The sequence below is a fragment of the Heteronotia binoei genome, chromosome 13 (assembly GCF_032191835.1).
Source record: "Heteronotia binoei isolate CCM8104 ecotype False Entrance Well chromosome 13, APGP_CSIRO_Hbin_v1, whole genome shotgun sequence".
Lineage (NCBI taxonomy): Eukaryota > Metazoa > Chordata > Lepidosauria > Squamata > Gekkonidae > Heteronotia > Heteronotia binoei.
Genome location: NC_083235.1, coordinates 1250059 through 1263474, shown reverse-complemented (window position 1 = coordinate 1263474; position 13416 = coordinate 1250059). Strand labels below are relative to the sequence as shown.

At 56.4% G+C, this 13416-nt stretch overlaps 2 protein-coding genes across 10 annotated transcripts in view; both read left to right on the top strand.

Annotated features, from left to right (window-relative positions):
- Positions 1-13416, top strand: part of ELOF1 (elongation factor 1) — a 334935-nt gene that overhangs the window by 167756 nt on the left and 153763 nt on the right. The window lies entirely within an intron of this gene.
- NFIX (nuclear factor I X) overlaps positions 1-13416 on the top strand; it is a 317800-nt gene that overhangs the window by 296941 nt on the left and 7443 nt on the right. For 3 of the 9 annotated variants that reach the window (XM_060252520.1, XM_060252521.1, XM_060252519.1), the window contains 3 exons: positions 1770-1945; positions 6464-6611; positions 10183-10277. The exons of 1 other annotated variant lie outside the window; for it this stretch is intronic. In XM_060252520.1, coding sequence (XP_060108503.1) covers positions 1770-1945; positions 6464-6611; positions 10183-10277 — 419 coding nt within the window. The remainder of the gene's footprint in view (positions 1-1769; positions 1946-6463; positions 6612-10182; positions 10278-13416) is intronic. 5 more of the 9 variants (XM_060252524.1, XM_060252522.1, XM_060252525.1 and 2 more) reach the window with 3 other exon arrangements.

Below are 13416 nucleotides of genomic sequence, written 5' to 3'. Positions count from 1 at the left end.
ACCACCTCCCGAGGAGGAAGCCTGTTCCATTGAGGAACCGCTCTAAACTCACAAATACCTCCCCCTAAATTCACAGGATCCTCATTGCTGTCAGATGGCCATCCAGCCTCTGTTGAAAAACCTCCAAGGAAGGAGAGCCCACCACCTCCCAAGGAGGAAGCCTGTTCCACTGAGGAATCGCTTTAATGGTCAGGAAGTTCTTCCTAATAGAATCCTAGAGTTGGAAGGGACATCCAGGGTCATCTAGTCCAACCTCCTGCACAATGCAGGAAACACAAATACCTCAGCCCAAGTGACCCCTGCTCCACATGTCCAAAAGATGGCAACCCCCCCCCTCCCAAAAAAAAAACCTGGCCTGGTGAAAACTGCTTCCTGATCCCAAAGTGGCAAACAGCATTTCCGTGGGCATGTAAGAAAAGGGCCACAAGAACAAGGCACTGATGCGACCCTTCCTGCCCTCATGATCTGCCTCATTCACAGAACCAGCATTGCTGCCAGATGGGTGTCCAGCCTCTGCCTCAAAGAACTCCAGAGCCAGAATTGAATTTTGTTGGTCTTCAAGGTGCCTGTCTGGACTCGAACTTTGTTCTGTCGATTCGGACCAACACGGTTCCTTCCCACCCCGAATCTGTTTCTTAGAGGGTTACTCATTCTGTTAAAGCAAAGGCTGTTTCTGTATCCCTCCCTCCCTCAGGGCGAGCCCCAACGTAAAGTGTCCGTCTAACCAGAGTGAGTGGGCAGCTGTTTGAGGCAGTTCATGGGGCCTCCTGCAACCTGCTAAAAGAGGTGGCAGTCCGTAGCACCCTTCGCCTCTTGCCGGGCCCTCTTCCTCGTGGGGCGTGGAATGGCAGTTTTAAGCAATGTCTTGGCAGATTTCTGCCTTCATACACTCTGTTAGTAGTCAGATCCCTTTCTTTCTCCCTGCTTCACCATCTGCGGGGAGGGGGGAGGATTCCCAGTTCTACAAGGCACTCAGTCCCCCACCCAGAGCAGCTGTTTTTGGGTGCTGCCCCCCCAGCCCCGTGACTTCCAAAGGAGGGGAGCCGTTCTGCAATTCTGGCCCGGTGGAGGAAAAGCAGGGGCCCTCCTTTGTTAGTTATGCAGTGTCATGGAAGGAGCCTGTAATCTTAAGTCAAGTGAGGAGAGCAGGGAACAGACTGGGGAGGGGAGAGGTGACAAGGAATGGAGGTAAGAAAGTGCCTTCCCCCTCCCCCCACACACGCACATTGCTTCTGTTCAGGCGGACGGGAGGTTTGGTGGGACCGCTTGGCGTTGATGCCTGTGGGTTTGGTTAAGGAGTAGGCTGTGCGTTACACACACACACGCGCGCGGGAGCAAAAGCATCTCTAATCCCCATTGTGCGTGTACACATGTGTGCGCGCATACATAAGCACACTCTCAAGTGTGCCTAATGCCCGCTCTACGTGTGAGTAGGTCTAGACACAGACTTGCTGTATGTTTAGAGCATCAGGAAGCATAACAGGCACACAGCTCAGGCCCTTCTGCGTCAGCCGTTGTGGGGAAGAGCTGGCGGTCAAGCTCACCCTCCTCTTTCCACAAGCAGAACCAAGTGGTCATTTGTGGGGTTCTCTGGGGGGGGGGGCGGGTGTGGAGCCAGCCTAGGGCTGGTGCAGGTGACTGTCTGCCTGTGTGGATGGGAAGCAGCATAGCATGGGGGTTGTTACTGACCTCTTTCTCTGTCCCCCCCTTTCTTCCCTCTTCTGTTTCTCTCTCTGTCTCTTCTGTCCCTCCGACCCACCACCCTCCAGGTAGCCCCCGTGCCACCGCGTCGGCCCTGCACTTCCCGTCAACTTCCATCATCCAACAGTCCAGCCCCTACTTCACCCACCCGACCATCCGCTACCACCACCACCACGGCCAGGACTCGCTGAAGGAGTTTGTGCAGTTTGTATGCTCAGACGGCTCTGGCCAGGGGTCGGGGCAGGTAAGAGCCTCGCTCCTTCGAAGGCCTGAGTGGCCAACCGCTCCGGCCAGTGCCCCCCCCCTTCGCCCACCAGCCCTTCTTGGCCGCCTGCTCTCCCGCTCTGCCTCCTCTCCCCCTCTGTCTCCCTTCCCTCTGTCTTCTGGCCTGCTTGCCTGCCTGCCTGCCTGCCAGTTTGGTGTAGTGGTGAAGTGTGCAGACTCTTATCTGGGAGAACCGGGTTTGATTCCCACTCCTCCCCTTGCACCTGCTGGCGTGGCCTTGGGTCAGCCAGAGCTCTGGCAGAGTTTGTCCTTGAAAGGGTAGCTGCTGTGAGAGCCCTCTCAGCCCCACGTACCTCACAGGGTGCCTGTTGTGGGGGGAGAAGATAATTGTCAGCCGCTCTGAGTCTCTGATTCAGGGAGAAGGGCGGGGTATAAATCTGCAATTCTTCTTCATCTGCCTGCCTGTGGGACCGGGAAGTCAGTCACTCTGCAGTGTTCCCTCTAAGCTGAGTTAGTGTGAGCTAGCTTAGTTTTTTAGCCTCCGGTTCACACATTTTTGTCTTAACTCAGGGAGGATGGCCTCGGAGCAAACTGATTTGTGCAGTAGCTCACAACTTGAAGGCCAGTAGCTCACAAAGTAGACTTTTTGCGCACAAGACTCCACAGCTTAGAGGGAGCATTGCAGCTCAGTAGGCACAATTGCCTGACTCTCAGCTAGGGCTGGCAGGACAGGCCCGTTGCAGAGGAGGGCACAGGGTGGTGTCCCTCCGCTCTTGGCCTCTCACTTTGCCTAGGATCTAGGCTAGGAGAACTGCTCTGAGGACAGCCAGGAGGTGGGGGTTGGGGTGGGGAGCAGGGGCATTCCAGGGACTGGTTTACCTTTGGGTTGTCCTTTCCCCTTATGTGAGGTACGACCACTACAGGTGGGACAGGTATGTCAGAAACCCAGACAGGCTTTCTCCTGGTCCCCCCATCCCCTTCCTCTTCCCCTGTCTGCCACCCTTTCTATCGCAGAAGACATTCAGGAAGGATTCCAAGAGTTCTGGCTTGGAGACCCTTCTGGGCTTTGTGGCACAGGAGAATCCCAGGAGGATTCAAACTGACCCCCCCCCCCCATATCTGTGCAAGCAGTGGGGGAAGGGCATAGGCAACCCCTCCCCGCAGCCCTGGAAGGCTCATGGGGTTTCCCAAGAATGGTTTACTGTGACGTTGAAGCATCGCAATGTTGGGTTGGCTTCTCATCTGCTGGGAGTCCAGCTGAGCTTCTAGACGTGCTTTGATAAAGATGCTTCAGGCGCACGGCTCCCCCCTTGAGATAATTCCCTTGGCCCAGTTGGCGAGCCCCCCCTGCTGCCTCTGCGCTCAAAAGGAGCCCTTTTGGGGCTGGGATGAGACAGGTTTGCTGCTGCTGCTGCGTCTCAGCAGAGATGCATTGGACCCGCTCCTTCTCAGCCTGGTCCCAACTCTGCAGCCCCGGAAGAATCTGGTAGGACAGCTAAACCTTCTCGGACATGTCCGACTTGGAGCAGCCTCAGCCACACAGAGATGGAGCCCCAAAAGAGCAGCTGCAAGTCTGCGGGGGGAAGCCAAGGCAAGCCTTCCATCGCAGGAGACTCAAAGGCCGGGTCTTGCTCCACCTCAGGATTAACGGTCCCTTCGCGGGCCTTGGAAGGGCCCTGTAGGGGTGGGTGCTCAGCCACTTGAGGCCGCTGCCCAAGGGCATCCTTGGGTCTCCCCTGAGGGCTCAGCTTTTGGGAGCTGTCAGGATCCTGCCCACAGTAGAGGAGATGCTGGTGCAGAAACAGCCAGAGGTCCGGCTGGTGGCCGGCAAAAGAGGGGGTCGGGATGGTCCACTTGGGGTTGCCAATCCCCAGGTCGGGACAGGGGATCCCGGTTTGGAGGTCCACCGCCCACTTCGGGCAAGAGGAGGGAAATGCTTGGTGCACACTCCATTATTCCCTATGGACACCAATTCTCATAGGGTATAATGGAGAACCAATCTGCGAGTAACTGGGGCTCTGGGGGGGGGGGCTGTCTTTCGTGGTAGAGACACCACGTCGTCAGCGTAGTATTCAGTGCCTCTCCCCAAAGCACCCTCCAAGTTTCGAAAAGATTGGACCAGGGGGTCCAATTCTATGAGCCCCCAAAGAAGGTGCCCCTATCCTTCATTATTTCCAATGGAGGGAAGGCATTTAAAAGGCATGCTTCCCTTTAAATGTGATGGCCGGAACTCCCTTTCGAGTTCAGTCATGCTTGCCACAACCTGGCTCCTGGCTCCACCCCCAAAATCCCCAGGTATTTCCTGAATTGGACCTGGCAGCCCTCCGTTCCCCAGGGTTTGTTGCGGGGAGGGGGAGAGCTGCCACCCCTGTTTTGTTTCAGGGCTGCAAAGATTGTGACTCACTAAAATGATCCAGGAAGCCAGAGCTTCAGGACCAGAAGTTTCCTCTCCTTCCTTAGGACTGTGGCCCAGTCCAAGAGCTGGAGGCCCGTCAGAAAGATCTGAGCAGATGCAGACTCTGAATGAAGCACACGGCGGGAGGGGCGGGGTCCTGGCATCAGAGCTGCCTTGGCTTCTTGCAGGCACCACGTGGCAAGAACACACTGAGAGGGGAATGGCCTCAAAGATGTTGAATCTAGATGGTTTTAACCTTAGGTGGCTTAAGAACATTAAAAGAGCCAGTCTGGATCAGACCTATGGTCCATCCAATCCAGCAGCCCATCTCACGTACTGGCCAACCAGTTCCTCTGGAGGGCCAACAACAGGGCACAGAGGCTGAGGCCTTCCCCTGAGAAGAACATCAGAAGAGCCCTGCTGGGTCAGACCAGTGAGGGTCCATCTAGTCCAGCCTCCTGTCTCACACAGTGGCCAAACAGTTCCTCTGGAGGGCCAACAACAGGGCAGAGAGGCCGAGGCCTTTCCCTGAGAAGAACCTCAGAAGAGCCCTGCTGGGTCAGACCAGTGAGGGTCCATCTAGTCCAGCCTCCTGTCTCACACAGAGGCCAACCAGTTCCTCTGGAGGGCCAAGAAAAGGGCAGAGAGGCTGAGGCCTTCCCCTGAGAAGAGCATCAGAAGAGCCCTGCTGGGTCAGACCAGTGAGGGTCCATCCAGTCCAGCCTCCTGTCTCACACAGGAGGGCCAGCAAAAGGGCAGAGAGGCTGCCTCTGGAGGGCCAGCAAAAGGGCAGAGAGGCTGAGGCCTTCCCCTGAGAAGAACACCAGAAGAGGCCTGCTGCATCAGACCAGTGAGGGTCCATCTAGTCCAGCCTCCCGCCTCATACAGTGGCCAACCAGTTCCTCGGGAGGGCCAGGAACAGGGCAGAAAGGCCGAGGCCTTCCTCTGATGTTGCCTCCTGACACTGGGATACAGAGGCTGGCTGCCTCTGAATGTGGAGGTTCCCTTTAGGCACCATGGATGAGGGGTGTATCCTCCATGAATCTGTCTATTTCCCCTTTAAAGCTGCCTATGCCTGTAGCCATCATAGTATCCTGTGGCAGCAAACTTCACACCCAGGTTGTGTGACATTTATGGATAGTTCCAGCTTTTTATATTAAAATGATCTTTAAAAAGAGATTTCTTCTTTCCTGTGATTAAAAACGAAGACATGAGATGCTACAAAATCCTGGATTGCTCTTGCAAAATCTCACTTTCCCCTCCCCCCCTCTTGAGGACCAGTTTGTTTCTGGTCGCATGGCGGTCTGTGGTTGGCATTTGCTGGCACAGGAAGATAAAAAATTTTATGGGTCTAAGGACATGTCCTCTCAATCCACTTATTTGACTTTGGGAAAGGGCCGTGACTCAGCGGTAGAGCTTCTGCTTGGCATGTAGAAGGTCCCAGATTCGGTTGCCGGTGTCTCCAGTTAAAAATGGGATCTGGTGGTGGGTGATGGGGAAGACCTTTCGGTGCCTGAGACCTTGGAGAGCAGCTGCCAGTCTGAGTGGGCAATACTGGCTTTGATGGACCAGAGATCTGATTCAGGATAAGACCAATGCATGACTGGGCCAGGAGAGGTGGGCCGTCTTTTCTCTGATGCTGAGGAACCTCTTGCCGTGGCCTTTCTCTCTGCGCATCTGGAGGGACTCGCAGGCAGACTTCTGTCCCGGGGCTCCGTGACCCTCCCAGCCGCAAGGGTCCCAACAGAGAGGGCAGTGCTGGGGCGGAACTGTCGCTAGGGCAACCCGGAGCTGGCTGGGGGGGGTGTTGGGGAGCAGGTCCAGCTGTCCCAATGGAAATTTCATCCGCCAGGCCTGTCAGTCAAGCCAGCGGTTCCACTGGGGCTCTTTTCAGGAGGAGGAAGAACACCTGGGTCTGAGGGGAAGTGAGGCAATAAAAGGTGTTTGAAAAGTCAAGGGAAAGATTGGAAATCCAACTGCCGTCTTCTTTTTTTGGCAAAAGCAATCAAGGAGGGGAAAGGACCCTCCCCCCGGACTCCAAGTCCTTCCCCTCTCTCGCCACCCTGAGAGCTGCCAGCGGATACTGCATCTTTAACGTTGCCTTGTCTCGTTCACGCATCACTGTATTTATGTTGTTCGCAGCCTAACGGTAGCGGCCAGGGCAAAGTCACGGGGTCATTTTTGCTGCCGCCGCCCCCACCTGTGGCCAGACCTGTGCCCCTTCCAATGCCTGATACAAAATCCACCAGCACTAACCCAGAGGGCGGACCACCGACGCCAACATCACCCTGTAAGTGGACCCGAGCGTCACCCAAACCTCCCGGCCACGGAGCTCAGCCAGCCTCTCCCACCTACCCCCAACCCGTCCCCATACCCATCATGGCGGGGGGGGCGGGGAGGCTGAGCATGATAGGAGGCAGGGCCAGGAGAGGAGGACCAGAGAAGGAAGTGCCCACGACCCGTGCACAAGAAAGAGAGGCCACTCAAGAGGAAGGGAGGGAAGGAAGGAAGGAGAGCAGACTTTAGAGAGGCTGGGGAGGTTGAGATGAATCATGGGGTGCTCAGTGGCGGGCTGGGGGCACCATGTCGTCCGTCCGTCTGTCCATCGTCGTCATCCTTCCGTCTTGTGCCGTGTGCTTGTTCCCAAGGTTCAGACACCCCATCTGACCCCTCGCTCCCCTGGGCCGCCATCCACGCCCTCCCGCCTTCCATCCCATTACCAGCGTTTAAAGATGCAGTAGCTGCCCAGATCCGACACCTTCAATTTTCTTTTTGATTTTTTCCCCTTCATTATGTTGTTGGGTGCCATGGTGGCTCCTGGGTGAGGAATTGGGGATTTTTAAAAAAAACAAAACAAAACCAAAGGACTAAAATAACCATCTATATACTTGACAGCAATCGGAGAAGAAGGGTAACCGCTAGATACTTTGCGGAGGGGAATGTGATGTGGAGAAGGGTTGTGTTCATGGGTGCTCATTGGATGCTTTAAAAAAATCAACTTCATCCCTCCCCCCGCCCCCCGGATTGCCGTCTGTGCTTTCTCTAGAAGGAGGTGTGCCTCTTGCAAGGGGGAGGAGGAGAATGTGGGACCCAGAACCTCCAGAGACCTCCAGCCCCCAACGCTTGGTGAGAAAGAGTCCAGCCACTGGCGTACAGTCTAGGGTGGTCCTGAGGAGCACAGGCCTTGTGTCCCAACCGGCAGGAGGACAGACACGCCTCATGGGGCGTGAGGAAAGTTGTGTCTCTGCATGCCAGGACGCCCAGGTCTATGGCCCCTTGTGGGGAAGGTGGGGGTCACTAGATGCAGCAGAGGAGCGAAGGGCGTCAGGACCCCTGCCTTCTCCCGGGCCGAAGCAGGGTCTCCCTGCCTTCCTCAGCGGAGGCGAGCTGCTTTGGAGAAAGGGATCCTGCATCACTATCATTTCCCCTTTTCCGTTCTCTTCTTCCCTCCTTCCTTCCTTTTTAGTTTTGATTCCTTCTGCATCTGTCTCATGGCATCGCTCACCCCCGCACTGTCCATACCCTCCATCCAACTGGTGGTGGTGGTGGTGTTAGGGGAGGGGGGAGTGCGGACTGAAGGGAGGGGCAGAAGAGGACATGGCAGGGCCACGGGTGGGCCAGCCAGCCAGCGGCTGTCTTCCCTGCATCCACAGTGGGGATCACCTCGGACTCAGGAGTCCCTTTTGCTGCTTGGGAAGGCGAGACGCTGAGCCACACCGTCGCTTTTGTAGCAGGAGCGCCTTTGCATATTAGGCCACACCCACCCCTGAGGTAGCCCATCCTCCAGGAGCTTACAGGGCTCTTAGTGCAGGGCCTACTGGAAGCTCCAGGAGGATTGGCTACATTGGGGAGGGGCGTGGCCAAATATGCAAAGGAGCTCCTGCTACGAAAAAAGCCCTGGTTAGCACCAGGATTGGAATTCTAGCTGGAGCTCCTTTGCATATTAGGCCACACACCCCTGATGTAGCCAATCCTCCAAGGGCTGACAAGGCTCTTTTTTGTAAACTCTTGGAGGATTGGCTGCATCATGGGGGTGTGGCCTAAATATGCAAAGGAGCCCCTGCTAGAATTCCACCCCTGGTTGGCACTATTTCAGACTTCAGGCAGGGGGCTTTGTTGGGAATCATGTACGTACTGACATTTGCGTTATTTCAACTGGAGGTGGGACTGCTTCCCCATAGGGATACCGAGCATCTCTCTTCCCTTCTCAGGTTCGTATTGGTCCCCTCCTGGCAGTCTGAAGTGGTACAGTCCAGCCTGTGAACCAGCTGGCCCCGTAGCCCAGCTCTTAGTCCTGGGGGTAGCTGGGCAGCAGGCAGAGCGGATGGGGCCACCCATCTTGAGTGGGGGACTGGGAGGAGATGTGGCTTTCCCCTAGGGCAGGGGTGCCCAACATGCGGCCCACCGACACCTTTTGCTGGAGCCACCAAGTGTCTTTAGAAAGGTGGGACTGTGGCCCAGCAAGGTTTCTCATTGGGCCCTTGGTGGTTTGATTGGCAGTGCAGATTTTTTTAAAAGGTGGCTTTGGCACCAGCTGCCCCCTAGCACAAGGGTCTTCTTCCCCACATGGCTGAAGCTAAGTGCAGCGGCGGCCATTTTGTGGCCGGTTTCACCTCCCAAGGCAGCCATTTTGTGGCCGGCTTCACCTCCCAAGGCAGCCATTTTGTGGCCAGCTTCACCTCCCAAGGCAGCCATTTTGTGGCCGGCTTCACCTCTCAAGGCAGCCATTTTGTGGCCAGCTTCACCTCCCAAGGCAGCCATTTTGTGGCCGGCTTCACCTCCCAAGGCAGCCATTTTGTGACTGTGCTGTCAGGCACAGAAAGCCTGGGGTCCCCCCCCCTGCCCTTGGGGCTAGCAGTGAACTGGGAGGAGGGGTCCTTGGTGAGGCCAGTCCCTGAAATCACACCTGCAAGTCTGGCTCCCGCCCACTGAGCTAGAGTTGCTCCAGGTCCTTGAAGGATGGGCAGTGGAGAAAACAGCTTCGGGCAACCAGGGATGTTTGCAGTTAGAGGCTGAGCTGGAAGGCAAAATGGGGTGTGCATGGCTGTGTACATCTGTGGTTGTGTGTGTGTGTGCCGAGGCATCGTCCCAAGAGGCTCTCAGAGAGCTTTCCCAGTCTCCCTGCAAACCTCTTTGCCAAGAGGGGTCTTCCCAGGGGCCATCTGCTCCCTGCTGCCCCTCACAGCCTGTCCGAGAGCCCGCCGCCCGCCGCCACCACACCAAAATACCAACGGACTGAGCTCAGTTATTTCTGGCACACAGTGCTATGCCCAGGGGAGGCCCGTCGACCACAAGACTCCATCTCCTGGCAGGCCCATACATGGGCATGTTCTGCGATGCCACGGGGATCGTTCCCAGCACTCCCCGCAAACAAGCCCCCCAGCCCCCTCTGGGGTGAGAGCAGAGGTGGGCCAGGAGATGGAGGTCTGGGGCCACTAGAGAGAGAGCGAGAGAGAGGCACAAAGGCCGAGGTCTTCTCTGTGATGTCCCCCTCAACCCGCAGGGCTGACCTCAGCCTGTACAGCCCGTGCCCCTCCCAGAGTACTGCTTCCCCCCAGGGTTGCCTGGAAGGCCCAGTCTTTCTCAAGGCACCGACATTTGCTGCTCTCCATGTTAGCAGGCCCATTCAGGAACAACCGTGGCTCTCCTGCCCTTTGAGAAAAGGTTGGTTGGAGGAGGAGGGGAGGGGTTAGACTTTCTCTCTCTCTCTCTCTTTCTCCCTCCCCCCTCTGGCCTTTGCTGCGTGCCTCTGGTGTGACTCTCGGCCTGCTCCCCCACCGGCCTCCTTTGCCATCACCACTCACGACCATCCTCCGCGTGGCCCGGTGGCCCTAACGGCCTCACATCTCTTTCCCCTCCAGCATTCTCAGCGCCAGCCTCCTCCTCCTCTGCCAACCGGTTTGTCGGCATCGGACCCCGGGACGGCAACTTTCTAAACATCCCCCAGCAATCTCAGGTAGGGGGTCCGACTTCCTAGGGCAGCCGGGGGTGGTCGTGCGTGGCGCCAGCACGGGCGCAGCTTGCATGTGTGGGGACAGGGTGACGTTGGGGGTTCCTGCAGGGGTCGAGGGCAAGAGGCCTGTCCATTCTCTTTATATCCAGGCTGCATTATAATTGGCACCAAAGTTCGCCCCCCCCCCCCCAAGCAGAGAGCAGTGAGGGTGGGTGGCAGCAGTCCTGAGAACGCCTGAGCTGCTCTCCGCTGGGAGTCAGAGAGTGACTTTGGCCCGTGAGTCCATGGCTGAGATGGGATTTGAAAACAGCACCTTGAGTTGGAAATGTAGATAAATGAACTGTGGGGGGGTTGGATTTCCCTCCCAGGGAAAAGCCACAAAATGTAAAGAAAACCCTCCACCCCCCCCCCCCCCCCCCGATGCCCAGTTTCCAGTTTCATCCGCAGTAGTTGGACTGAGAGAAAGCCCTCTCCCTTTAGAAGACAAGCAAAATGCCATGAAATGTCATCCCACGCTATGGGGTGCCATTGGCGATTCTTAAGCTTGGCCACAGGTTCTGCCCACGCAAAGACTGATTACTTACTAGGCTTGTTCCGGTCTCAGAGCCCTTTTCCCCCTGGCATTTCTGTCTGATTTTGCACGTTGCTGTGAGGCTGTGGCTTGAAGAAGAAGAATTGCAGATTTATATCCCGCCCTTCTCCCTGAATCAGAGACTCAGAGTGGCTTACAATCTCCTATGTCCTCTCCCCCGACAAGAGACACCCTGTGAGGTGGGTGGGGCTGAGAGGGCTCTCCCAGCAGCTGCCTTTTCAAGGACAGTTCTGCCAGAGCTATGGCTGACCCAAGGCCATTCCAGCAGCTGCAAGTGGAGGAGTGGGGAATCAAACCCGGTTCTCCCAGATAAGAGAGCTATGGCTAACCCAAGGCCATTCTAGCAGCTGCAAGTGGAGGAGTGGGGAATCAAACCCGGTTCTCCTAGATAAGAGCGCTCTGGCTGACCCAAGGCCATTCCAGCAGCTGCAAGTGGAGGAGTGGGGAATCAAACCCGGTTCTCCCAGATAAGAGTCCGCATACTTCACCACTACACCAAACTGAGAGAACAAAAGGCTTTTTTAAATGGTAAAGCCCTCCCCCCCCCCCCATTTGTACCGTGAAAAGCTCCGGCAGCCCCACTAACTGGGCCGATCAGTGATGTGAGCAAACAGGCAGGCTGTTGCTTGACTTCGAGGCGCCCTTCCTCCACGATGCTCTGGGCAGCCTATGTGACTCCCTTCTCCTGCCCGATCCGGATGAGAGGTCTTTGAGGTGGGCAAGGCTGGCAGGGACAGGCTCGAGGTCACCGTCAGGATTTGAACCCATGCTTCCTGGGTCCGAGGCCGGCCTTTCCTCTGTCTTGTTAGGCTGGGTTTCCAAAATGCCACCATAGTCTGTTGCAGGCTGCGCCTCTGTGTTGCTGCATCCTCTTGCTGCTCCGAGTAGGTCTCCTGGAGAGGAGAACCAGGTCGACCCCCTTGGTGTCTTCCTTGGAGTTGTAACGGCCCCCAATGCTATGCCAGCAATATTCGCCAGGCCCCTTTTAGCAGACTGTCACTGGGGAAAAAGACTGCAGATTTATACCCCGCCCTTTTCTCTGAATCAGAGACTCAGAGCGGCTCACAATCTCCTTTATCTCCTTCCCCCTTCCTGTGAGGTGGGTGGGGCTGAGAGAACTCTCCCAGAAGCTGCGCTTTCAAGCACCGAATCTCAGAGCAGCCTACAATCTCCTTTATCTTCCTCCCCCACAAGACACCCTGTGAGGTGGGTGGGGCTAAGAGAACTCTCCCAGAAGCTACCCTTTCAAGGACAGTCTCAGAGCAGCCTACAATCTCTTTTATCTTCCTCCCCCACAAGACACCCTGTGAGGTGGGTGGGGCTGAGAGAACTCTCCCAGAAGCTGCCCTTTCAAGGACAGAGTCTCAAAGCAGCCTACAATCTCCTTTATCTTCCTCCCCCACAAGACACCCTGTGAGGTGGGTGGGGCTGAGAGAGCACTCCCAGAAGCTGCTCTTTCAAGGACAGAGTCTTAGAGGGACTCACAATCTCCTTTATCTCCTTCCCTCACAACAGACACCTTGTGAGGCGGGTGGGGCTGAGAGCTCTGACAGAAGCTACCCTTTCAAGGACAACCTCTGCCAGAGCTCTGGCTGACCCAAGGCCATCTCAGCAGGTGCAAGTGGAGAAGTGGGGAATCAAACCTGGTTCTCCCAGATAAGAGTCTGCGCACTTAACCACTACACCCAACTGTCTCTCACCAGAGGAGCCCCTGATGGTGGCTGGGGGCACACATCTGGGGCAGCAGGGACAAGTGGTGGGTGCAGCATTTCAGACCGAGCCAGGCATACAGTCGCTTGGAAGAGAGCAGATGGGGAAGGAGGGTTCCAGGCAGACGGTCCAACCCCTCCTGTTGTGGTAGTGACTAGGGAGCAACTCCATGCCAGACTCCATCTAGAGCCCTGTGTTGCCCAGGGCAGAGGAAGTGGGGGAGCGTGCAGAGGCCAGGGCAGAACAGCAGTTTTCCCAGGGATGCTTCACACCCAGGAACTGCTGCAGGTATCATCTCTGCTGAGCACTGGGAGCCCAGCTTCCCCACTCCAGCACCTCATTCCCTGCTTCCCAGGCTGGACGTTTGCAAGGACAGTCTGTTTCTGAGATGCCAGTTTGGTGTAGGGGTGAAGTGCATGGACTCTTATCTGGGAGAACCGGGTTTGATTCCCCACTCCTCCACTTGCACCTGCTGGAATGGCCTTGGGTCAGCCATAGCTCTCTTATCTGGGACAACTGGGTTTGATTCCCCACTCCTCCACTTGCACCTGCTGGAATTGCCTTGGGTCAGCCAGAGCTCTCTTATCTGGGAGAACCGGGTTTGATTCCCCACCCCTCCACTTGCACCTGCTGGAATGGCCATGGGTCAGCCAGAGCTCTCTTATCTGGGAGAACCGGATTTGATTCCCCACCCCTCCACTTGCACGTGCTGGAATGGCCTTGGGTCAGCCATAGCTCTCTTATCTGGAGAACTGGGTTTGATTCCCCACTCCTCCACTTGCACCTGCTGGAATGGCCTTGGGTCAGCCATAGCTCTCTTATCTGGAGAACTGGGTTTGA